Source organism: Delphinapterus leucas, chromosome 9, assembly GCF_059928025.1.
Source record: "Delphinapterus leucas isolate spDelLeu-1000000601 "Yukka" chromosome 9, BTC_Dleu_Yukka2, whole genome shotgun sequence".
NCBI classification, from domain to species: Eukaryota; Metazoa; Chordata; class Mammalia; order Artiodactyla; family Monodontidae; genus Delphinapterus; species Delphinapterus leucas.
In genome coordinates, this window is record NC_143137.1 from 85,463,344 (window position 1) to 85,490,681 (window position 27,338).

The window sequence follows — 27,338 nt, forward strand, 5'->3', positions numbered from 1 at the left end:
TCCTGGGTTGTTATTATTTTTCGTTGCTCTCATAAATAGCACATTTAAAAACATTATAGGTTCTAACTATTACTGGTATGTAGCAATATAATAGATTTTATGTATTAATTTTTCTGTCTAATGCTTAATCCCCTCTTGGAATGTATCATATCTTCAGGAAATTAAGAAAAAGTCTCCGGTATGTAAATTTTCTAAGGTTTAAATGTCACGTATATTTAAGACCAGAAATAATGTAGGTTTTCTTGCCTATATCTCCTTGCCTGCTTCAATTAGTATTAGATTGATGAATTTATTAGAATCTATTAATGTTCCAGATTGATTAATCTTTCAAATACTGTAGTTATTCATTTTTTCCAGGGAAATGATATATTTTACCAGTTATCTGACTCAAGAGTAATGCTTTTATTGTTGCCTCCTAGATACCCCCAGACAGATTTGGGGGCCAGAGGATTGACTTAGTCACATTGTTTTTGTTTATTGTTTTACTCTTCTCTCGCCACTGTCTTTCCTTTTCACTTTTCCTTCCCCTACCTTCCTAGTCTCCTTTTCTAATTCTTTTCTCTCTTTATTGCTTAACTAATCACCCCATCCTTGATTTTTCTCATTTTATTCAGAATATGAAATATAAAGCATATAATAATGTTTACTTCATACGTTTAGAAATTATAATATCTGGTCCTGTTGAGCAGGAGGTTTTATGTGACTTATTTACAGAATAGAAATGTCATAGGATAATTATATCTTAGCACTCCTTGATCTCTGTTTTAGGAACTAGTTCAAATTTTTGTATAGGGCTGTGAGACTCCCTCCACCCCCATAGTCATTGGAAAGAAAAGAAATACTTTTATTTGATTTTTGTCTCATAGCAGTTGGAAACCAAATTTACATATTTGACAGACATCTTCTTTTAAAGTGAAATCACTCGTGTTTGGCAAAGAATACATTGAAGTGGACGAGACTTATCTGGCAAACCAGCTTTTTTTTTTTTTTTTACAAATTTACCCTAAAGTTTATTTGAAAAGATAAAAGGATGAGAATAGCCATGAAAGGAGAGTGATCACAGAAGACTTGACCACCAAATATTAAAAAGCATTATAAAGCTGTAATCAAAGCAATGTGGCATTGACTTAATAATATGTAGACAGGTCAATGGAACAGGAATAAATAGTTCAGAAATATACATGGGGTTTACTACATTATAAGTGTGGCATTTCAGAAAAAACGTAATTCAATAAATGGCATTTGAACAACTGGGTAACCATTTGTAAACAAAGTATAATGACAAATGTTATCTCATACTGTATACGTATGAGTATAAATACATAAATAAATTTTAGTTGGATCAAATATATAATTAAAAAAATACAAACACAAAAATTGTAGAAAAAAATATACCAGGCATTTATATAATCTCAGGGTAGGAAATACAATTCTGTGCATGACATCAAAGATAGAAACTATAAATGAATATATTTATAGGGTTTTTTTGAATTTTATTTTATTTTTTTTTAATACAGCAGGTTCTTATTATCTGTTTTATACATATTAGTGTATACATGTCAATCCCCATCTCCCAGTTCATCCCACCACCAGCTCCCTACCCCCACTGCTGCTTTCCCCCCTTGGTGTCCATACGTTTGTTCTCTACATCTGTGTCTCTATTTCTGCCTTGTGAACTGGTTCATCTGTACCATTTTTCTAGATTCCACATATATGCGTTAATATATATTTGTTTTTTTTCTTTCTGACTTACTTCACTCTCTATGACAGCCTCTAGGTCCATCCATATCTCTACGAATGACCCAATTCTGTTCTTTTTTATGGCTGAGTAATAGTCCATTGTATATATGTACCACATCTTTTTTTTTTTTAATAAATTTATTTATTTTATTTATTTTATGGCTGTGTTGGGTCTTCGTTGCTGTGCGTGGGCTTCTCATTGTCGTGGCTTCTCTTGTTGTGGAGCACGGGCTTTAGGCACACAGGCTTCAGTAGTTGTGGCACTTGGGCTCAGTAGTTGTGGCTTCTGGGCTCTAGAGCGCAGGCTCAGTAGTTGTGGCACACAGGCTTAGTTGCTCCGCGGCATGTGGGATCTTCCCGGACCAGGGCTCGAATCCGTGTCCCCTGCATTGGCAGGCAGACTCCCAACCACTGCGCCACCAGGGAAGCCCTGTACCACATCTTCTTTATCCATTCATCTGTCGGTGGGCATTTAGGTTGCTTCCATGACCTGGCTCTTGTAAATAAGGCTTCATTGGACACTGGGGTGGCAAACCAGCTTTAATTTTACATGAGCTGTGACTCACCAACACCTTTAATATCTAGGTACTCGCCGTTTTTTTAGTAGGTTTACTTATGCAAGTATTTATCAAAATGCTACATTTTTCCTTCATGAACTCTGATTTCACTGAACTGTAAAATTAAACCACATTTCCTCATTTGAAATTGCTAAACTTCCTCTTCTGGACTTTCCAGAGTTGAACTAGTGGGAGAAGAGTCAGAATGAATAAGCAAAGAGGTTATTGAATAAGTCTTTTAAAAGGGTGTGTCTAAAACATGAGCAACTAATCCGGGGAGGAAGGGCCGATGGGTTTATTGTGTGTGGTGAGACCCTGGTCTCTGGCTTAACAACATTGCTAAATTTATCAAATGCAAATATCCTTCAGATGAGAACCATGTACTTAACTGCAGGATTGTTTAAGACTGCAATTCTTACTCCCTAACAGACCCATGAAGGCATTATTTTTATTATTTCTTTCTACTCTGGTTACATTATAAGCAGGTCCTAGTTATGCTATCTAATGAATATTGTTTAATGTATATTATTTATAAATATGTAGTTCACTGGTTCTCAGCCCTGGCTGCACATTAGAATAACAAGGGAAACTTAAAAATACAGACACCAGGGAGTAGGGCCCTCACCAGCTCAAAAAAATTAGGATATTTGGGACAGGGCTTGGGCATCCATGTTCTTTTAAAATCTCCCCTGATGATTCTAACACAACACAAGCATTGAGAACCATTGATTTAATGGAATAAGCATATATCATGTGTTGTAATCTGCACTTGTTGGAGAATTTTTTTCTCTTAATATTTTAGTGATTTGGAAATAGATGTGCTTTTGCAAGGAAATTGGATTTTCTTAGCAAGATTCTTGTGAAGAAGTTTCTTATCTTAGTTGAAACCTTTTAAGTGTACTTTTGAGAAGGTCTCTTCCAGCATCCTTATAATCTTGAAAGAAAAAAAAAATGCTTCTCAACATATTGACACATTGCATTCCAGGAGTTTTGAGTCATGTGCAGGATGAAAAGAAACTCACTGAAATCCTCTTTAGATGTCTGCAAAATCTACCTTAAAGGATTTTTCGGTAATTATCCGTTTTCCCATTGTGAGTATGATACAGGAAACTTAGTTCATTCTGTTTACCTTTTCCTAGACTTGAAATTAGTCTGTGCCACTTTTTCAATATACGGTATTGGCCAGATATCTTAACTTCATTGAAACTCAGTTGTTTTACCCATACAATGGGCCTGTAGTACCTTACACAGTATGATTGAGATAGCAATGAGAACTCTGTAAATTATGAAGTGCTGTTCAGCAGTAAGCTAATTGAATCATACTATTATCCTGAGAGACCAAGTGATTATTCTTATTTTTTTTAATATTGAGAATAATGTGTCTGATACCTCAATATACATTGAAAAGTGTATATACCCATATATAAGCAACACTTGCCCCCTTCTTTGCCCTGCCCCCTGAAGAGCCAGGCAGCTTCTTCTTGTGAGGAGTTGGCAAGAGAGGTCTCAGGATGATTCCTAAGTTCTCAGTGAACCATCTCTAAATGTTTTCCACTCCCAGCTCCAGTGCAGGGGTTGAGCTCACCAATTATCCTAATTTTGTGTCTTGATTTTTCCTTTTTAATCAGGAATACAAACTGAAATTTGCTCTGATTTATAGGATATTTTGCATATGTTTTGTCTGAATATTGGAATTTGTCATAATCATAATATTTTAACATCTAATAACACTATTCTTGTGTGGGGAAAATGAGTCAAGTTTAAGCAATTTAATTTTGAGGAAATTGGGGATATATACTTTTCTTCCCAATTAATGATGATAATTATCAATGCTGTTTCTAACCAGTGTTTAAATCCTTTAACTGTAGAAATCGGAGGAATATCCAAAAATTTTAGAAGAAAAATGATGGTCAGTTAACTTACAAGTTAAATGTTTTGTGTAAAAAATCTTTATATCCTTTGTCAAATATGGCCTTCATACAGAAAAGTACACAAATCACAAGTGCAACTCAGTTAATTTTCACAAAGTGAGGCACACCCATGGAACTGGCACTCAGAGCCGGAAGGAGAAAATTAATAGAACCCCAAAGGTCCCCTTCATACTCCTTTCCAGCAATCACTCATCTAGCGCAATAGATTCTTTTTGCCAGATTTTGAAACTTGTGTGTAAATTAAATCATACAGTTTGTACCTTTTTGGGAGGGGTGAGTATGTGGGCTTCTTGTACTCATTTATGCTGTATGTTACAGCAAGTTAATTCATTTTTATTGTTGTATAATATTCCATTGTTTGAATATACCACAATTTATTCATTCTTTGCTTGATGGATATTTTGGGTTTCCAGTTTTGACTATTATGAACCATAGTGCTATATTTATTTATTTATTTATTTTTGGCTGCTTTGGGTCTTTGTTGCCATGTGCAGGCTTTCTCTAGTTGCAGCAAGCGGGGGCTACTCTTCTTTGCGGTGTGTGGGCTTCTCACTGCGGTGGCTTCTCTTGTTGTGGAGCACATGCTTTAGGCATGCGGGCTTCAGTAGTTGTGGCACGTGGGCTCAGTAGTTTTGGCTCACGAGCTCTAGAACGCAGGCTCAGTAGTTGTGGCGCATGGGCTTAGTTGCTCCACAGCATGTGGGATCTTCCCAGACCAGGGCTTGAACCCGTGTCCCCTACATTGGCAGGCGGATTCTTAACCACTGCGCCACCAGGGAAGTCTCTGAACCATAGTGCTGTAGATGTCATATGTGTTATTTGCCACAATATGTGTATACTTCTTATAAGATATACGTACAAGGGCAATTTTTGAGCCATATATATTCAGCTTCAGTAGATTCTGCTGGTTTTTTCCAATGTGTACACTTCCATTAGCAAGGCTCCCTTGAGGTACTTCCTAATCACTGCTCCTTTCCTCTTCCCTAAAGGTCATTACTAGTCTGATCTCTAATAAAATAGATTAGCTTTGCTTGTTTTTAAACTCTATGTAATGGTATGATCAGTATTCTTTCGTATTTGGCTTTTCACTAATATTGTATTTGTTAGATATGTTTGTAAATATCTGCTAAGTGTTAACTTGCTATTATTGTTTCAGGTGTTTTAGAAAACAATTATGAGAGCTTACGTGTACTAAATGTTGAAAGAAATGGAAATATTATTTATACCTATAAGGTATGCCTATATTCTTTTTTTAAATTGTGGTAAAATATACATAACATAAAATTTACCATTTTAACCATTTCTTTTTTTACAGAGTTTTATGCTGTATCTTATTGAGGGGTAGTGAGTAAGACCTGTTGGCATTTAATCTTTAACATATGACATTTTTTATTTTGTGAGATTGAATAGGGTAATTGAAATTCAGCCTTATGAAATATTTTTTCTTTTTTAAATAAAAAACTATACAGTGTCTGACACAGTGCTCAAATGTTTTGAATAGGTGAACAGTTTCATTTTCTACAGGAAAAATGCCAAGTAAGAGATGTTTAAACCTAATTAATGTTAAATTTTTATCTTTGAGAAAATATTAAATATTATTACTATACATCATCTTTTCAAACTTATATATGCTCAGACTTTTGAGGTATTAATATTTGACAGTGTGTTTTCAATATTAATTGTTCTAAGGAAAGAAAATTTAACTTTACAGATAACTTTACCGTAGTAGTGAAAAGTGGAAGAATGATAACAGTGGTCAGTTTGCTTTGCACAGTTGTATTACTGTACTTTTTTTCTTTTTGCCTAAAAAAAGTTATTTTAAGTTGTATCTATGAGGATGCTGCGTTAAAGGAGTTGTACGATTCAAAAAGTTTTACTTATAAGAATATCAGGGACTTGTTCTGGCCACTTTCAGTGACCATCATATATATTCTCTTACAGAAATAAATGGAAGTACAAAAAGATTCGCTCCTTCACCATGCTCAGTCCTAGGAGACAGGGTCCCCCAGACTCACTGAGCTGTACATTCTTTTTTTTTTTTTTTTTTCTTTGGTGCGCGGGCCTCTCACTGTCGCGGCCTCTCCCGTTGAGGAGCACAGGCTCCGGACGCGCAGGCCCGGCGGCCATGGCGCACGGGCCCAGCCGCTCCGCGGCATGTGGGATCCTCCCAGACCGGGGCACGAACCCCTGTACCCTGGATCGGCAGGCGGACTCTCAACCACTGCGCCACCAGGGAAGCCCCGAGCTGTACATTCTTATTGCCTTTCACTCTTTGATCCATATGACCAGCAGAAACAGGTTCAGTCCCTCTCTGACATGCACAGCAGTCTACCTTTAGAGTGCTTGTTGCTAATACTGGTTGAATTATTGCAGGTTTCTTTTAAAACTAGTAACTTCCTAAACAATGACATTTAATAAACATCTCGTTAATTTCTTCTTTTCAGGATGATAAGGGAAATGTCTTCTTTGGATTGTATGATTACCAGACCAAACAAAATGAGGTAAAAATCACCATAGATTATAGTTACTTATTGGTTACTTTCCTGCTATTCAAGTTTTCCTTCTTTCTAGATACAACTTCTTATTTCATTTTATTTTCTAAAAATTTAGTTTATATTTCTTTGCTTCCTTCTCTTCTCCCTTTACCATTATCTTAAAAAAAAAAATGTGTAAGGAGTCCTGGAACAAAATGTCACCTGGTCTCTTAGTCCTTTGAGATTTAAACCAAGTTGGCGCAAACCAACTATCCAATGTTCTGTAGGAATGTAGGAAGTCCAACGCCCTCCCCCGGATTTGTGTGCTCCCAGAAGCTTAGTATCTCATAATGACCTCTGGCTCTGACTTCTGGTTCTGCGTAACCTTCACTGTTCTTGCTTCTCATTACTTCTCAAAGATCCAGGTTTAGAACCAGCCTCCTTTTCTTAATCTTTCCTCAAACCACTCACGTAAGACATTGGTTAACGTGACAGGCTTGTCTAATTCTTGGGGCAAATGGGAGGGAGTCACTTTGTGCCTACATAAAAACAATTTACCAGTATTGAGGGACTCAGAAGTCTATAAATGTACACTGGCACAGAAGGCGCTCCAAAACACATTATTACATGAAAAAAGCAAGTTGCCAGAATAATACATTGCATTTATGTTTAAAAAACTTGCAAGACAAATATATACGTGCATAAATATATATTAAAAACTCATTTTGAATGATCTGGAAGGCTACAGAGCAAATTACAAACATGTTTCCTTTGCAGAGGAAATTGGAATTGGGTGAATGTAATGGAGAATGTAGACTTTTTATTTGGTAGTGTTTGCATGTTTTAAACGCTGAGACTCTCCTTGTGCGTTATTTATTAATTAAAAGGATAAAACACTGAAAACTTAAGTGTATACGCTCATGACTCTTCTTACTTATAAATAAGAATCACTCAGTTAGAGCAAGAGTCAAAGAAAACCAAAATTTCTCACATGAATTCAGAGCCTTCTTATTAACTCAAAGTTCCCTTTTCCTGACTTTTCAACATTTTCTGTCAACTTCTGGCCACTGGATTCTAGTATGTTCTCAGTGGTTCTTTAGTCTGCAGGTACTAATTACCTTCGTAATAGTTCTGCAGTCACTGTTTCTCTTAGCCTGCTCTCTCCTGAAGTCTAAGGCTCTATCTTTCCTTATCCTCTAAGTGTATTTTAAGAGACTTTACTTAATATAACTGTGATTGGCTCCAGTTCCTCAATCTGCACCTCACATCCTCCTTCTGCATGACCATTTTAATTTTCTTTACTATTCCAGGAAATGGAATCTTGCAACAATCGAACAGCAAGAAAATAAAAATAAAGATTAAATAAGAAAGAAGACTGCTTTGCCAGTATTGTAAATGTGGGAGTCCTTTAGGGGATGCACTTGTGACAGTCTGTTAGACATAGTTAATGATGTCATAGTCATGTAAATTGATTAGTTACTTGCCTCAATAATCATAATAGCTAACACTTGAGTACTTATTATGTGTGGCAGACATTGTAGTAAGTACTTTCACATGGATTATCTAACTCACCACTTCTAAGGATCTCCTGAGATAGGTTGTATTATGATTTCAGTTTTACTGATGGGAGGATAGAGAGGTTGAATAACTCATCTAAAGTCACACAGCTAGCAAGTGGCAGAGTTAGGATTTGAACCTGGATCTAGCTTGGCTCCAAGTTCTATGCTCTTAACCACTATACTATATTGTCTCATGGTTAAGTTTCAGTGCCAAAGATGGCCTATAATAGCAAACTTTTTTCTTAAAAAATAATCTGAAACTTCTCAGTATGGATAAACTGGTTCACTGGTGGTTCTTTAATAAAATGCTTTGCCACAATGATACTTGCTAGAGAGCTGAATGGGAATTGCATTCATGAAATTGTTGTTTAACATGAAACTCCAAATTAAAAAATACTTCTGTTTTAATAGCATCTCTATACATTTGAGAAAGACTTGCAAGTTGTCAGTTGCTCAGTCAACAGGGAGAGAACTTTGTTGGGTAAGTTGAACTCTTTCATTGCTACAATTCAAGAACTAAACTACATTTTTTTAGTTTCAAAGTATTGAATTTTTGCAATATTTGATCATTTTATAACAATGGTTTTCTGGGAGAAGATGCACTTGGGAGATTAGATTTGAAATAAAGAATCTGTAGAGTCTATCTACAAAAAAGAATACTTTGTATTTCACCTTAATCATCCACTGACAGCTTTGAGCCCTCACTTATTTTGGGTATAAAATGGTAAACTGTTAAAGCCGCTGTATGGATCATTTGCTAATGGATTATTTTTTTCTTTTTCCATTAGCTGCAAGTTTAGTTCAAGCTGCTAAAGAGGCAAGAAGGAATGAGCTTCAACCAGGTAATGAAATTACAGTTTTTAGTACTTATTGAGAGATGAAGATTTATTGAACTACTGTCAAATTGTAAGCATTTTTACAAATAGCTTTATCTCAGAATAAAAAGGCAAAGGTCATGTCAAGCATGAAAAAGAGGTTTCTTTACATTTTTTCCAAGTAAACAAGAAAGTACAGAAAATAATATAACAGTGAATAACAAATATTAAAAAGGCAATTAGCATCTGTAGACTGAACATGGAGAACACACTAGAAACCCTACAGGCAGAAGCTGGTACAAAAGGTTGGGAAGACGTTAGTATTGCTTGGAGAATGCCATTTTATCCTGATATCTGGTGAACTTCTAACCAGCACATATTGCATTATGAATAGTCCACGAATTCTAAATAAAAATCAGTTCTACTCATTTGCCGAGGCCCACTTCATAGTTGATTACTTATATGATTCCCACCCTCACTTCCTTTTAACATTTTTTATCATCCATCTGTTCAGAACTCAACAAATATGGAGTGCCTGCAGTGGGTCAGGCTCAATGCACAACGCTGGGGATACAATGGATGCAAGAGAGGAGTGGCGATTGCCCACACGGCGAGCTATAGGGTCTAGTGGTAGGCGGGGTGCCCCATGAGGTATGTGTCCCATCTCCAAAGTTGGACAATAAGCCTAGTGGGACCAGCTTTTCAATTTATCAAGAGAAGTATGGACTATTATGTAAAATTTTAATTTTTAAATGTTGGCCCAGATATATTTTTTAAAATAAACAAATTTATTTATTTATTTATGGCTGCGTTAGGTCTTTGTTGCTATGCATGGGCTTTCTGTAGTTGCAGTGAGCGGGGGCTACTCTTTGTTGTGGTGCATGGGCTTCTCACTGAGGTGGCTTCTCTTGTTGTGGAGCACGGGCTCTAGCCTTGTGGGCACCAGAGCGCAGGCTCAGTAGTTGTGGCACACGGGCTTAGTTGCTCCGTGGCATGTGGGATCTTCCCGGACCAGGGCTCGAACGCGTGTCCCTTGCATTGGCAGGTGGATTGTTAACCACTGTGCCACCAGGGAAGTACCAGCCCAGATATTAAAAAAAAAATTCTCTTCAGGCAATGATAACCACCTGTGGCTGGATCCAGCCTGTGGACTACCATTTTTCAACCTCTGGTCAGGTAGATCGCATGTCAGTCTCTTTCTATTTCTATCCTGCAGTGCTTTCCATCTCTTCTGTTTGTTTGGCACTTAAGCTCCTTCTTTTGTTAGCAGAGTTCCCACTCGGATGTATTTTCCTGCAGTTATGTGTGATGGAAAACCCTTTATAAATACTTTCCAGTGAGGCTTATGAGGCAGTCCTGGGCTCCCGCAGAGCCAGCTTATAGTGTCAAGGGAACCAGAGCTGAGTCTGGATGGGACCTTCTCAGGGACCTCAGCAGAACAGTTTATGAGAGATGGTGGCGGGCAGAAGGCTTTCCCTGAAATCTCATCATTGTTTTACTCATCCTAACCTTCCTTCCTGCCATGTTATACTGAGAACCTCTGCAGTCCTCTTCCCTCTTCTGTGTCATGTCCTCCTCTGTTTTTTTTTTGTTTTGTTTTTTTTTTTTTGGCTGTGTTGGGTCTTCGTTGTTGCATGCGGGCTTTCTCTAGTTGTGGCGAGCAGGGGCTACTATTCGTTGTAGGGCGCGGGCTTCTCATTGCAGTGGCTTGTCTTTGTTGCGGAGCCCGGGCTCTAGGCTCACAGCCTTCAGTAGTTGTGGCTCTCGGGCTCTAGAGCGCAGGCTCAGTAGTTGTGGCGCACGGGCTCAGTTGCTCCGTGGCACGTGGGATCTTCCCAGACCAGGGCTCGGACCCGTGTCCCTTGCATTGGCAGGCGGATTCTTAACCACTGTGTCACCAGAGAAGTACCTCATGTCCTCCTCTTAGCATCCTCTGCTCCTCTTAGAATTAGGTGCAATGCTTAATTCAGAGATGATGGAAATGGACTAGCTGAAGCAAGATAGGTTCTAAAACATTGGTGTTCTGACTCCTAAAACAAGGGAATGGATGTGAGCCTGATCTCCTGGGCTAATAGCTGCTTGTGTTCATCCCAATTATGAGGCTAGGCATCTGTACAGAACCTTGGATTAGGTCCCTGTGCCTCCCAGTTCTTTTTGAAACCTTATTCCTTTGAGCCTTAGAAATTCCTTACTATGTTGGTAAACCCAGTAGAAACTATAATCTTTACATGATATTTACCATCTATGCCTAATCGTCATGCAGAAGAGTGGCGATTATGTATATCATAGAATGTACTTTCAGGCCAATTTTATTGTAAGTTTGATTTGATTACAACATTAAATCCTATTCAGGTAATGTTACTAAGCTTTGAAAATTTGATGTACCTCTCGTGAAATTATCTGATCACATCTTTTAAAATAGTAGAATGAATAGTGTTAATTTTTGTATTGGAAACCCCATACTTTATCTTAGCTCACCTTTTATACCAGCCACTACACTGAGAACCAGCTCTGCCCAAATGCAATTTGACAGGCAGTGCCTCACCTCAGCTGCTCTACCTACTTCTCGCTTTTTGCCCAGAGCCCTTGGGAAAATCTGCTTACCAGCTGCATGTGTACCACCTAGAAGTATGTTTAGAAAGGATTTCCAGTAGGATAAGCCATGACTAATCGGGGGACAAGGAGCTGAAGGATGAACACTCCCCCTTTCCAGCCCTCTAGTGGATGATTCTGAGGTGCACTCCATGCAACGTGGTCAGTCAACTGACAGTGCCCGTACCCTGCATACTCTTCTTCCCTGTTTCACTCTCCCCACTCCCTCGTGCCAGCACCTCGTGGCTAAAGTGATCCTTCCCCTGAGATGACTTCTTGTTTTAGTTTGGGTTTCCCCTGTAAGTAGAGTCTGAGGCAAGTATTTGAGCCCAGTTAGTTTATTTGAGGGATGATCCTAGGAAACACTATTAAAGGAGAGTTTAAACAGAGATCTGAAAGGAGGGAGCAAGCATGCGCCACAGGGAAGCACATTTCTGGCAGAACGAACAGCCAGCGCAAAGGCCCTGAGGCCAGAGTACTTGGTAGACTCACTGTTCAAGGATAGTGAGGTCAATGAGGCTGGAGTGGCATGAACAGCGGCAGAGTGGTGGGAACTGAGGCCAGCGGGAAATGAGGGTAAGGTGCAGACAGATCATGGAGACACTTACGAGGCCTTTTGTTCAGTTAAGATTTCAGAAATCATGTGACCAGAAAGACCTATAGGATCTATTGTAATGATTTGTCCTTTGAACAAATATTTTGCAAATGTTTTGCCTTTTGCAAAGACTTATTTTATCTGTCCCTGAATAACCTGATAAGCCATTTGATTATAAAATGTAGTTTGCCTCAAGGTATTAACACTCTGTTGCTTATAATGAGATTTTTCCATTGCAAATGAGACAAACTGTAACATCTCTCATACGAGCAAGATAGGGTTCCTTGGTCTACATACTTTACAGTAAGGTTTTTGTCAACAGTGCTTCTCTTATTGGCTGAGGCCGTGGCAGACTTAATGTTTTATTTAGAAAATGGCCTTCCATAGGGGCCAGGCTTAGGTGCCCCTTTCACTCTCCCTGGTGGAGTTATGTTTGCCCCAAGGTACAGCAGGTGCTTTGATTTCAGAGCTCTAATAACCAGAGCTTCTTCACAACCAGATTCTACTGGACTCTTCCAACCTTGTTACCGTTTCACAACATGTACCTTCACCTGCATCAGACCAGGTTCTTTCTTTTGCTCACTCTTCATCCTCCCAATGCCTTGCCTATTCCTGTGCTTTAAAAAGATTTTTTTTAAATTCACTTTAAACAAAACAAAACAAAAATGTTCATCCATTTCTCCCCACCCCTTCTCTACCCCCACCTCCTGCAACCACCAGTCCGTTCTCTGTCCTTATAAGCTTGGTTTTGGTTTTGGTTTTGGTTTGGTTTGGTTTTTTTGATTCCACATATAAGAGAGATTATACGGTATTTGTCTTTTATTAAAGTTGACTTACAATGTTCTGTTAGTTTCTGGTGTACAGCAAAGTGATTCAGTTATACATAATATGTATTTTTTCAGATTCTTTTCCTTTATACAAGGTTATTACAAGGTATTGAATATAGTTCCCTGTGCTGTACACTAAGACCTTGTTGTTTATCTATTTTATATGTAGTAGCATGTATCTGTTAATCCCAAATTCCTAATTTATCCCTCCCCAACTCCTTCCCCTCTGGTAACCGTAAGTTTGTTTTCTGTCTGTGAGTCTGTTTCTTTTCTGTAAATAAGTTCATTTGTATCATTTTTTTAGATTTCACATATAAGTGATATCATATGTTTGTCTTTCTCTGTCTGACTTACTTCACTTAATACGATAATCTCTGGGTCCAACCATGTTGCTGCAAATGGCGTGATTTCTTTCTTTGTTTGACTTACTTCACTTAGCATAGTACCCTTGAGGTCCATCCATGTTGTCCCTTTTTTTTTTTTTTTTTTTTTGCGATATGCGGGCCTCTCACTGTTGTGGCCTCTCCTGTTGCGGAGCACAGGCTCCGGACGCGCAGGCTCAGCGGCCATGGCTCACGGGCCCAGCCGCTTCGCGGCATGTGGGATCTTCCCGGACCAGGGCACGAACCCGTGTCCCCTGCATCGGCAGGCGGACTCTCAACCACTGCACCACCAGGGAAGCCCCATGTTGTCCCTTTTGATCCTGCTGCTCTCCTTCCCGTGCCTGGACCTATCTGGCCCTTCAGTGATGCCCTCCCAGTTTCCATTGATAACTGGATTCTCTGAATTCTTGAGACAACTTTAAGCACTTCATGGAGTCAGCACATTTTATGGATGAAAATGATTGTAGAAATGATCTGATTCTGTAGTTTTCCACTCTATTTTGTAAAAAAGCACTGGGAATTCCCTGACGGTCCAGTGGTTAGGACTTGGTGCTTTCACTGCCAGGGCCTGGGTTCAGTCCCTGGGCAGGGAACTGAGATCCCACAGGCCACACATTGGTGCGGCCAAAAACAACAACAAAAGCCCCCAAAGCACTAAGGCCTAGGAAAGCTTCATGATGTGCTGAAAAGTATATATTAGGTTAGTGGCAGATTTTAAACTAGAACCGATGTCTCTAGAATCCTAATCCAGAGTACTAGCTGTTACACTATGGAATCACATGGTATGTTATTGAGAGACATTCTTGTTTGCACAATTACTCTTATCGTTAAACTACTTTTATTAGTTAAGTATCTGGGCTGCCCCAAAGAAGCAAAAAATTAGTGTAGGAAGATGGTTTTTGACCTTGATAATCCTCCCATTTTAAAGGCAAGTGAATTTAGCTGATAACTGGTTATCTCATCTGGGAACAGATTCACTGACAGAAAGGCCAAGTAGAAAAGTGATTCCTTATTTTTCCAATGAGAAGATTCCCTTGCCTGCCCCCCAGAAACCTTTTTTCCCCCAAAAGCTTTTAGGGCAAGAGATGAAACAGTCAAATATCAGCTTCTACTATTTACTATGTTAAACTAGTTATATACACTTAAAACAACGTAATAAGGAAAATTACTTTTTTTCTCATTCTCACAGAACATTTTTATTCTATTTTTTTCCACAAGTATCTTTGACACCAATCTCTCTCTTAGAGCCATTTTTTGAGTCATCAAGCAGATTCCCAAAGTACCTCGCCTTTACCTTGTCCCAGTTATTAGAAATATAGCCCCTTTGAATTGTGAATGATCGTGTCACTGGATTTTTATTCTAAGCTACAAGTACCCGTCAGCCAAGCAATATGTGTTTTTCATTTGTTCTGTCATTGTGTATTTGTGATCCCGCATAATAACTCACTCACTGCTTTGCTTTTTTAGTAATCTCTAAAAAGGTGTGTTTACAGAGATATCCAGTCCTCAAAATTGTGAGGCAATATCCCAGAAATTGTTTTATATTCTTTACCTTTTTTTTTTTCCTTTTTCTTAACATAAAGCAGTGCTGTTAGGTTACTTTCTTAAATAGTGAAAATAGTGAAAACTGGTACTGATTCAATTCCAGGCTGCTGCACCATCCCCAAATTGTAAATTATTATTCAAAATAAAGTCACCAATTCAGAAAGAGAAAAACAAATATCTCATACTAACGCATATATGTGGAATGTAGAAAAGTGGTACAGGTGAACCGGTTTGCAAGGCAGAAATAGAGACGCAGATGTAGAGAACAAACGTATGGGCACCAAGCAGGGGTGGGGTGGTGAGATGAACCGGGAGAGTGCCATTGACATATATACACGAATATGTATAAAATAGATAACTAATAAGAACCTGTTGTATAAAAATAAATAAAATAAAATTCAAATCAAAAGTAAATGACAATGTGTTGGCTTTCACCAGACTTAAAAATAAAGTTTTATGCATGTGAAAAATAAATAAATAAATAAAGTCACCAAGAAAGCACCTGAGAATATTAGTCGTTATAAGGACTCAAATATAAGGCAACTCCTTTTCTGAGAAGGGAACGTTTGGCCTAAATTTGGATATCCCCATTCTAGCCTGTGTCCAACACTTCCTCCTAATTGCTATGTTTTATGACATTAGCTCAGATGTGGCACTGAGGAAATAAGTGAGTCTTTATGCATGCAACTCTGCAAGCCTTCCCGAGGGAGGCCAAGCCCCTGTCCTAATTGCTGTCAACCGTAACACATTCATGCATCAGAAATATCTTTATATTTTCCTACGCAAACAATATTTGCCACTGTGCTGCAGAATTGCAGTGACACTGAACTGAGTTGTATTTGTTTAGACTTAGAAGCTGAGAGGGCCAGTGAAGTGATAGTAAAATGGCTGAGGAATGGGTAGGAACTTGTTCCTCATTCCGTGTACATTGACTTCTCCTTTATGATATATATATATTTTTAATTAATTTAATTTAATTTTTATTTTTAGCTGTTTTAAGTCTTCGTTGCTGTGCGTGGGCTTTCTCTAGTTGCGGCAAACGAGCTTCTCAGTGCGGTGGCTTCTCTTGTGGAGCACGGGCTCTAGGCGTGCGGGCTTCAGTAGTTGTGGCATGCGGGCTCAGTAGTTGTGGCTTGCGGGCTCTAGAGCACAGGCTCAGTAGTTGTGGCGCACGGGCTTAGTTGCTCCGCGGCATGTGGGATCTTCCCAGACCAGGGCTCGAACCCGTGTCCCCTGCATTGGCAGGCGATTCTTAACCACTGCACCACCAGGGAAGTCCAATGATGTTTTCTTTAAGTTTTAAGAAGTCTCAAAGTTTGGGTTTTAAGAAGCCTCAAAGTCAATTTTAAGACAAATACTTTTGTTTGTGGAGTAGCTAATACAGTAAGTAATACATTCTACATTTCCAAAGTTCAGACCTATGTGGAGGAGATAATTTGTGATATTCTGGACTTTGCTACTAAAAGCGTCCTTTACATTATAGGTTCAAGGTGCTTAACTTTGTTGGTCGAGATCCACCCCATTAACAATGTGAAGGTTCTAAAAGCAGTGGATAGCTATATTTGGGTACAGGTAAGTGAGCATATCTTTGTCATTTATCTCATTAATCAAAAAGCATGAAACCTATAGGCAGTGGTGTTACAAAGTGCTTTCACACACATTATCACATTTTCCTCAAAGCAATCCAGTGAATGAGTATGGCTGGAATTAACAGCTCTTCCTTTGCAAACATGAAAATCAAAACTCAAACCTAGCTCTCTGTCTCTATTATATCATGGTTTGTCTAATAGTACTATAATGTTTTTACATGATAAAATATAGAATATCAAAACACATTTAAAGGAAGTTTAAAAATGGTTTATCTAATGTGTTCATAGAGTTGACAGATTAAATGCCTATGATTAAATGATATAATTAATCCCTGAATTTATCAACTCTATGAATCGATGCAGAAGCACTGTGCGTATAACACAAGTAGACTAGATATAGTCAATTTTCATTACTTGCACATAGAATTTGCAAATTCTACTACCCACTAAAATTTATTTGTTACCCCAAAATCAATACTCATGGTGCTTTCACAGTCATTTGCAGACATGGGCAAAGCAGTGAAAAAATTTTCACCTGATGCACATGTTCCCAGATGAGGTAGAACAAGGTGACACTGCCTTCTTGATTCATTTCTCAGACTGCAAACAAAGGTTGTTTTCACAGTCAACGTAGTGCCATGTTTTTCACACTCTTTGGCTTTTCTTGGTGATTTCGCTGTTTAAAATGTCCCCCAAGTGTCTTGCTGAAGTGCTGTCTCATGCTCCTAAGTGCAAGAAGGCTGCACTATTCTTTTCAGAGAACACGTGTGTTAATTAGATAAACTTCATTTAGACATTAGCTTATAGTACTGTTGACTGAGTTCAGTGCTAGGGAATCAACAGCATATATGAAATAAAGTGTCTTTTAAATAGGAACACACATTAGACAAAGTTTTGTTTTAATTTGTTGACAAAAATGTTTTAACTAGAGGCTCACATGTTCCTATCCCTGTATTTCCCTTGGGAGCAGTGGTTCAGTTTTCAGTGTTTTTGGTGACTTTATGGAACATAACTGCCACAGAGAACAAGAATCAACTATCCATATTCATGCAGGGTTGATGCACAATTGCCTTGTATAGCCTCTCCCTCCCCCCACCCACTCCCAGCCTCTGGCTGTGGGTCTCCCTCTTGCAGTGTGTGTTGGGAGAGGGGATTGTCTCTCATGTGCCCAGTCGTCCACTGTCAGCCAGTCCTTACAGTGGTGCATTTCGCCACCACTCCTGGCGTCTCTGTGGGCCGCTGCTCCCTGCCAGACAGGGCCTGGTGTGGAGCTCCTAAGTTGTGTTCCCTCCCCCAGGAAGCCACCCTGTTTACGCTGTCATCAGCGCAGGGCTGACTGTGGGACACTTCCCTTTCCTGGCCTGTTACTTTGGTTTCCTTAGCATTTTTATCTAGGGCTGTGTACGCAGTGGAGATATTACTGAAGGATGAGGGCAACTAAAAGGTAATTAGAGTATAGGAAGGAAAAAGTTTTTACAAGTACGTGGTTGCACTACATTGTGAATATATTAAAAATTACTGAATTGTATACTTAATAGTGAAAATTGTGAATAGTGAATGTTGTGTTATGTGCATTTTATCTTAATTTTAAAAAATTAAAAGTACAGGATGCATGATGTCATCTGTAGGCCAAAAGCAAAGTCCCCACCCACATGAAGTAGACCCACACTAATCTTGTGGGCCCATCTCAGTTCCTAGCCCTGCTCCCTGCTCCTCAGGCTTAGGCCTCTGGAGAGAGAAACTCCTCCAAACCTCCATCCATGGCAAATCCCCACCTTCTTCCTCTCTCCCTTCTGCTCTCCTTTAGAGAAACGCTGTTCACTGTCCATGGAGTTTGGTCCTGCCCTGCGATCTCTCTCCTTTTTCTCACCAGAACATCCGTGATGATTTCCAGTAGTACATTTCCCTAAGTCTACATGTGCAGCTTTGACCCCCTTCATGGAGGAACTTCAGCAAGACAGTAGTGAGTGGGGTCTGGATCCCAATCTGGGATCCTTGGAGAGGTCCCCACCAGCATGATTGCATCTTCCAGATAGTTCCATTGGGTAATTACACATTCGTCTACATGCCTGTAGTACATACCTTCCATCGACGAATATTAATAATCAGAGTCTAGCTCGATATTTACAAGATAAATATTTTTCTAATATGATCTAATCTAATCTATATAGATTCCTACTCACAATGCAGACAAAACAAAACAAAACCCCACAAAATGTTGCACACTTTTGTAGAGCTCTGTCTGAACCCTGTCTATGTATATTCTCACTTCTAGGCCTTGCTTCAGGGTTGCCTCAAATTAGAAAGAAAAACAACCACCACCTGAATGGAACTTTTAAAATTACATTTTCACTGATTGCCTCACAGAGACCAGGCAAAGGTTTAGAACTGGTCAGCACCTTAGTCCAGGTCACAGTGCTAAGGCAGCAGGGCCTGGCCGCCTCTGTAGACCCAGAGGAGGCCAAATCTGTAGTTTCTCCTTATTTTGAGGCACTGAGTGTTTGCTTTTCCATTATCTATGTGGTGTCACTCATCATTGCTTCTCCTCAACCCCAGCACACAAAGTATCTTTTTTTTTTTAAGATTTTTTTTTTTTGATGTGGACCATTTTTAAAGTCTTTATTGAATTTGTTACAATATTGCTTCTGTTTTATGTTTTGGTTTTTTGGCCAAGAGGCATGTGGGATCTTAGCTCCCTGGCCAGGGATTTAACCCACACCCCCTGCATTGAAAGGCAAAGTCTTAACCACTGGACTGCCAGAGAAGTCCCCAAAGTATCCTTTTTGATGTGCACAATTTCACAAATCAGCAGATAATAAGGTCTATATTATTCTCGTAGCTGAATTCTGCATTCCTGTCTATTTTACGGTTTTGAGTTTTTTGCTGTGAAGAATGGTATATAGTTAAAGTTTTGTTTTTCTGAAAGGGAAACTTGACTCTAAGCAATTTTAAAAGTTGACCAGTTCTAGGGACTTCCCTGGTGGTCCAGTGGTTAAGGCTCCACCCTTCCACTGCAGGGGGCAGAGGTTCGATCCGTGGTCCGGGAACTAAGATCCCGCATGGTGCAGCCAAAAAATTAAAAATAAATAAATTAATTAATATTTTAAAAAGTTGACAAGTTCTATTTCTAATTTGTCATTATGCAAAGTTAGGACACCAGATAATATATTTTGTCAAAATTTTTCCTACTCTTTAGAGAAGCTGCAGGCTTTAAAACAGGGACATGAAAAGTTATGTTCTTTCAGTATGCTTTAAAGTTTGGAGGGAAAACCCAAAATTCGCCAGTGGATCTTATCTAGTAAGCTGTCTTTCATGTTGCAAAATGAAAGTGCTGATTTATAGTTACCCTTTTGATGATGAAAGAATTAAGTCACTGGAGTTATCCCATGGCCAGTTTTCCCTAATTATCACAGCTGACAGTGTCAGGCCTTGTGTTTCTGGCTGCCTGCTTTGTCCTGTGGGCTGACAAATAAGGGTGGGCACAGAGGAGGAGGCGTCGGGGGGATCAAGCCTTTTCTTCCCAGTGGCAGTCGTTCATGTGCTTTGAGGTAAATCCTCCACCAGTTGCCACACTGTGATTCACTATCCTTTCCTGGAAAGTCCCTGGTTCTATTTTGCTTTTTCTCTTGGATGTGGGACTTTGGAAGTTGTCACAGAGACAACTCTGTGGCTCTCAAATTAGATACTAGGGTTAGCTGCACAACAAATTATATCGGTCACTCTGTTTTGGTGCGTGTGAAACAGAACTTTCTGTACAAATGTTACTTACATTGTTTCTGATTGGCTTCAGAATCCCATATTCCAAATAGGAAGCACCATCCCTAGAAATGGCTTACACTTTAGCCTGTCTAAATGAATTGTGTTGGACCTGTGATCAATCCCCCGCTGGAAAACTGAGCTCCTGAAAGCGTTCCCTTTTCTTCCTTGCTTCCATCTGTAATGTGTGTGTGTGAACGTGATTCGCCTAAACTGTTCTGTGGTTCCCAGTCCCTTCTATGGTCTGTGGTAGTACAGTGATCAAACACAACTTTTGAAATAATTGTGTAAGCAAGGTAGTTGCTTATGATTTTGATTAATTTCCTTTTTACAGTTCCTCTACCCACAGGTTGAAAGTCACCCTCTACCAGAGAATCATCTGCTACTGACTTCAGAAGAGAAATGTAAGGGTGTCCCGAGGACTTCATGAACGGTGCATCTCCCAGTGAAGCGTAGGAAGGGCGTGATGAATCTTCTAGCTGTCCACTCACCAGTGCTGAGGGTCCACTGACCTTTGATGTCCATTGGAGACCTAGGACTCCTGTGGAAGGGCTTTCCTTCTGTTTCTACTTGTTGTTCTCTTAGGCTCTGCCTCCGTATATGATGGGCTCCTGCATATATGGATTTCCAGTTTGGGCACATGGTAGAATATTTGTAGAACAGTTGTGCAGGTCATTTTTGCCTTCTTTAGTCCATCCTTCTTTAAGATGTCTGTCACAGTGGATAACCATGATTTAAGGAGAGAGGCTTGGATGCACAGAGGGAAAGGCATTAGAAGCTAGAAGAATTCCATGGCAGAACTCGAGGACACTTAGTAACTTGGTCAAATTCAGATAGAGGCAGATAAGATTGGGACATCCTTTAATGATGATTTTAAGTCGGGGGAAGGGTGGAGAAAGGACAAAATTCACTGGTGTATCTTATCTAGTAAGCTGTCTTTCATGTTATAAGGTGAAAGTGCTGATTTATAATTAGAAGGACAAGTCTGAGGGGTTAGGATTGTGTTCACTTCCTATACTCTTGCCCAATAATCTGTCTCACATTTCTGTAAGGAGAGCCAGCAGAAGGTACATATGGCTGAATCTAAATCACTTACTGAGAAAAATAGACCATCTGCACGTCAATAAAGTGTTCAGAGTTCTGTTAATGACCCCTATAAAAATACCTCCCCCTAATATCTGGCATAATGAGTTTTCTCTCTGATGTTTTCATATAAAGAGGTATTGGGTATTTGGAAACTGAAGATAAACCCTGCCAAATGAGCCCTTATTAGCCCTATGTGTAAGACTGATGGTATACGGGAGGGAAATACTTGTTAAGGGAACCCAGGGGAGCAGAAGAGTTAAATGCTTCATGTATGTTGATACTGAGGAGCAGAGTAAATGCTGGACTTGAAACAGACTTAAAGGGAGGGTGGAGAGAGGTAGGTTTTGTTTTGAGCCTTGTGAGATTGCCATCTGTGATAATACTGTTTTTCAGCCAGTCGTTTAATCTGCTTTGCTTTTATAAAAAAATATTCACAACTGTTAGGTGAAAAAAAGTACTCATATTTTTCATGAAGGTTAAACTATTGTTTCTTTTTTAAAAGATATTGAACAACTTCATATCCAAGTTACCCAAGAAGATGGAAATAGAGTGGTAAATATTTGAAATTCCTTTCACTTTAGAGTTTTTTTCCCATAAGGAGTGGCATTTCTAGACTATTAAAGATGGATTGTTATAGAAACATACTACTTTATTTGGTGTCTTTCCAATTATAGACTTGCTGTTGTAACATGTGAAATAATACAAGATACATGAAGGAGTTATCTCCTTTCTATCTACCTCACCCCCCATTCTCAGCCTCCTGACATAACTAATGACAGCCTTGTGTGACCTTTTCCATGCCTTGTACCTTGTTCAAGGTTAGGTGTACAGATACTGCGATTCAGTTGCTTTTACCAAGATAGAATCATAATATAAATATTAATTTGCTGCTTTTGTTTTTGCTTTTTACTTAATATATCAGGGGTATCCGTATAGGTTTCTAAATAGAGAGAGAACTTTTTTCTCTAATTTTTATACATATATACACATACATACACATAATAAATGGGATCATAGGATATATGCTAAGGTTCTATATAGTTCAGTTTTCTTTTCTTTTTTGCTTGTTTTCTACTTCTCCCTTGCCTTTTCACCTCTAACTTTTGTTCACAACCTGGTGTGTATCCTTTCACACTTTTCTCCATACCTATATGTCTCCCATCTCCACCCCTGACACACCCAGGGGTTTGTTTATTATTCACTCATTCAACTTTGTGGAATTACCTACAAGCACCCTAGAGCAGCTCAGTTCATTGTCTTTAGAAGTACAAATAGTCCCTGGCATGGATGTGCACAGTTTTGTCACCGTTCTCCCATGGATGGATATTCACTTGATTGCCTTTTTTCCCCCTTTTATTTGTTTGCATTACAAATTGTCTCAAATGTTTTTAGCTTTACATGTTTGGTACACGTGTTTCTTTGGGTTAAATCCTCAGGGATGGATAAGTGGGTTGACAGTTATATGCATTTAATAAACTTCAACAGATTTTGCCAGATTGCTTTCCAAAAAACTTGTAACACTTCAGTTTTGCAAGCAAAGTATGAAAGTACCCTTTCCCTCTCTCCACACCAGTAATCGATGTATTTGCCTTTTAAAAAATCCAGTTTGATGCGTTTAAGTAGATATCATTATTATTCGAGGTTGTGTTTCCCTTAATATTGATGAGGTTGAGCATCTGCTCTGCTTATTGGCTATGTGAATTTGTTTTTCTGGGAATTGCTTAGTTATATCCTTGTCTATTTTTTCCTGGGTTGCCTTTTTCTTGACAGTTTGTGTGAGATCTTAATATATTATTGATATTAAAATGATTTCCTTCAATATTTAAATAGTCTGCATCTACATAGTCTTTCTCTGATTTTAATTTTAAATTATGTGAACAAAATTGAAATGGGAGATGGCATTTTTTAATTATGTATCTATGATTGAAAGCGTCAAATCAAGAGGCCTGGCTGGAAAATGACCAGAAAGTATGTGGCTGGAGCTCTGGGCCACTAGTGGCTGAGTGGATGGCAGGGCAAAGACAAGGCCAGTTGTCAGAAAAGGGTCAGGCCAGAGAGGAAAGGCCAAGGTGCAGAATCCCAAAGCCAGCAATGAGAATTTAGAGGAGAGAGTTAAATAAACACGTTGGGGTCAGGAAGTGGAAATGGACACAGACAGAGGACTGGCTGGTTAGAAGAGGGGTTGGGAGCCATGAGAGACACTGCAGAGAGAGTGAGGCCAGGAGGCACCTGTCAGAAGCCCAGGAAGGATTCTCCTGGCCAAGCAATACAGTCTCAGCACTCCCTCATCCACATGTACCCTTCTGTGAGGCACTTCTGCCCTCCTTCTTTTTTTTTTTTTTTTTTTTTTTTTTTTGCGGTACGCAGGCCTCTCACTGTTGTGGCCTCTCCCGTTGCGGAGCGCAGGCTCCGGACGCGCAGGCTCAGCGGCCATGGCTCATGGGCCCAGCCGCTCCGTGGCATGTGGGATCCTCTCGGACCGGGGCACGAACCCGCGTCCCCTGCATCGGCAGGCGGGCTCTCAACCACTGTGCCACCAGGGAAGCCCCCTGCCCTCATTCTTAAAGGCTTAAATGACAGCTTCATAAAGCTATGTGCGGGTCTGCATAATCATCACAACATCCCTACACATTAGAGGTGGTATTATAATTATCCCCATGTTTACAGGGAACACGACAACCTAGACTCACAGAGGTGAGGAAACTCTAGAGAGGGACAGAACTGCTATGTGAACCTGGTTGCCATGTTCCGATGATCATGTTCTTGCTAGTATAGGCCTTTATATGAGAGTTCCCAAATCTACCCTAACCTAAACAATTTCTGAAAAATGGAAACAAGATGGGTTCCCCAAAGTTAAGAGTCAGATAGGTGCTGTACTCTTGGATCTTTTTCCAGCAAATTTGATGGAACTAGGCAAACAAGAAATAGAGGTGTATGATTCTGCATGCCCTGTCCTCCCCTGAGTTCCTAGTTAGCCTCATTGGAGAAATCCCATTTAGGATTAGAGAGGTTGAAGTATGACTATGGACCATTCTGATGTTCTCTTTTTTCCTTATTTCTTCTACATCAACTTGTCTTCATTATTTACTCATCTGTCCCAGTATAGATCACCTTTGCTTGATGAGCAGTTTTGAGGAAAGTGAGTTCTAAATTCCTTGTATTACACTTATCATTTCCTTGGCAATTTACCCTTGCATACCCTATTTCATTTTCCTTCTTTTGAGAAGTATTCCTTGAGTACTTCTACGTGCTAGAAACAATCAAGCCATTGAGAATGTAAAGGTGTTGTAGAAGAGTGCATACTCATTGGGGTAGACTTATAACATTAATTAAAATGTAATTGTAATAGAAGCATGCCAAAGCACCATAGGAGTACAGAGATGGGGAGCTTTGCCTTCATCTTGGGAGGTGAGGGAAGGATTTCTACAGGAGGTCAGTGCCTAAGTTGGGTCTTGAAGGATGAATAGCTAAGTATTGCTGAGAGATGGGCAGTATCATCATGCTCATTGTGGAAGACATAAAGGTAAGAAGCATGACCAAAGACACATGAAGAGTTTATGGCAGATCTAGGATCATTGCCCAGAACCCTCCTCTCCCAGGCCTGAGTTTTCCCTTGGCCTAACAGTCTCTACCTTTGGTGGTAAAGCCCTCCAGACTGCAGATACCTGAGTGGGTTATGTCCAGAACAGGAAGCTCTGAATCTTGTGTTAGCACAGCTGTTGGTTTGTGGTAGGTGTGGCCTTGCCTTCAGCAGCCCCAGCCTGTCTGCCAAACTAAGAATAAAAATAAGATAGTTTATTGCAGAGTGTTTGTGAGGAGCAAGTAATGAAATGATGCCTTAAATCTTTTTTGGAAAGACTTTCCATGTGTATGTATTGGCGGTAGGGGCTACTAAAAATAAACTGTGGAAGTATTTACATGTATTATAAAGATAGAATAAGCAAAATAATTATGAAACCCAGATATGTTCTCCTTTAAAATAGTTATTTATTTCTAAAATCTCTTTGCCTCCTTAGGTAATTAAAAATTCTGGCCATCTCCCAAGACAGAGAGTAGCCGAAGATTTTGTTTGGGCTCAGTGGGATATGTCAGAGCAGAGATTATACTACATTGATCTGAAGGTAAAAACTAGACCACTGGCCCTCCTTTTTGTGGGAGTAGTTTAATTTTGACATTATCGTTATTTTAATTTATTAATTACTTCATTTTCATTGATGGAGCAGTCGACAAAAGTTGATGAAAAATAATGGAGAGGTTTTCATTACTGCTTGATTTTTGGCTGCTTCCTTTTTTCTCTCTCTTTTTTTTTTTTCCGGTACGCGGGCCTCTCACTGTTGTGGCCTCTCCTGTCGCGGAGCACAGGCTCCGGACGCACAGGCTCAGCGGCCATGGCTTACGGGCCTAGCCGCTCTGCGGCATGTGTGATCCTCCCAGACCGGGGCACGAACCCATGTCCCCTCCATCAGCAGGCGGACTCTCAACCACTGCGCCACCAGGGAAGCCCTCTCTCTCTTTAAACTAGTGTTTCTGTTGATTTTTTGTTAATTTGTCACTTACTCTGTTTTCTTTTTTAGAAATCAAGGAGTGTCTTAAAATGCATCCAGTTTTATGCTGATGAGCACTTTAGCTTAATGGTAAGTCCAGAAAATGATTGGGCTAAGGAAATTTTACAACCTATTGCCCCTTTTAAAGAGAGCTATTATCATAAACAGCATTTTAACATTCTTGGTCTTGTTCTTTAGTCACTTGTATGAGCAAGTAAAATAGTTCTTGCCATCTCAAGACTTCAATTCTGTAACAAATGCAATTAATATAGATTATTAGAAGAGCACACACAGTAAATTTCTGCTAACTGAGTGCCTCATATTAAAGAAAAATGGGTAAGAGTATCAGTGGGAGGTAGTACGCGTGGTTAATAGTAGATAGCTTTATGTGATTATGCATCATTTGATCCAAAAGAACATGTGATGGTGGATTGAGTATAAGGTAGAAAGTCAATGAGAGGGTAGAGTTCAATCAGTACAAATCTAGAACCACTCCTGGAAAAGCTGTATGGAGTGCCAGCCTTGTAGTGAGGAGTCGCAAATATCTTTATCTGTGATGGACAGAACATTATTATTCTTCTTGACCAGGGTTAATATTGGTGTCTAATACAGATTGATATCATACCATTACAAGAATTTCATTTGCTCCTTCTACCCCCTTTTTTGGACTCACTCATTCTCTTTCTAAAGACACCCAGTCCTTCCCTCCTTACGTGATCATCTGTGTCTTGTAAAAGTCTACTCCTTCCAATTGGCTTATTATAAAACCCATTTATGGTAGTCAAATCTGAAGCAAAGTTTGCCTTTTGAGAAATAAATACACATCAAGCTTGTAATGTATGTAAACTCCAGAATGTTCCCAGTGGACTTTCTGTCTGTGGATTTGGGGGATATCCTCTGAAGATAATGCTGGTTAAAGGAGCTCTTCATCATTAGGCAAGCACAGTGTTGTCAGGTTTGCACTGGTTTCCAGAACTATCATCACTTAACTAATGTCATTTTTCACTTTGTTTTCTCCTGATTTTTTGACAGTTTGAAGCACCCTTGGATGTATCATTAAGTGATTCAGGATTCAAGTAAGTTACTCATAGATTACTATTAATTTTTATAGACACTTGTGGGCAGAATGATTATATAATATTTATACCTAATCTATGGTATGCAGATAAAAGGATAGTTTGATATTCTGTGTGTGTGTGTGTGTGTGGGTGTCATCTTTTCTGTTTCTGTTCTCTATAGGGAATATAAACAATGTTATCAAGCATGAACACAGGGCTTTTCCATGGAAAGGCAATCATATTGATTTTTCTTAGTCATCTGTTTCTGTAGGGTGTCTCCATTTATT

At 39.3% G+C, this 27,338-nt stretch overlaps 1 protein-coding gene across 4 annotated transcripts in view; it reads left to right on the forward strand.

The window, feature by feature from the left end:
- Window positions 1–27,338, forward strand: part of GSAP (gamma-secretase activating protein) — an 89,786-nt gene that overhangs the window by 4,890 nt on the left and 57,558 nt on the right. For all 4 annotated transcript variants that reach the window (XR_016394372.1, XM_022554445.3, XM_089917765.1 and 1 more), the window contains exons 2-11: window positions 5,385–5,461; window positions 6,673–6,729; window positions 8,673–8,742; window positions 9,050–9,103; window positions 16,502–16,590; window positions 20,698–20,767; window positions 21,952–22,001; window positions 25,466–25,570; window positions 26,024–26,083; window positions 27,026–27,069. Coding sequence is in view for 3 of the 4 variants with exons in the window: in XM_022554445.3 (XP_022410153.2) it covers window positions 5,385–5,461; window positions 6,673–6,729; window positions 8,673–8,742; window positions 9,050–9,103; window positions 16,502–16,590; window positions 20,698–20,767; window positions 21,952–22,001; window positions 25,466–25,570; window positions 26,024–26,083; window positions 27,026–27,069 (676 nt within the window). In the remaining variant the exon portion in view is untranslated. The remainder of the gene's footprint in view (window positions 1–5,384; window positions 5,462–6,672; window positions 6,730–8,672; window positions 8,743–9,049; window positions 9,104–16,501; window positions 16,591–20,697; window positions 20,768–21,951; window positions 22,002–25,465; window positions 25,571–26,023; window positions 26,084–27,025; window positions 27,070–27,338) is intronic.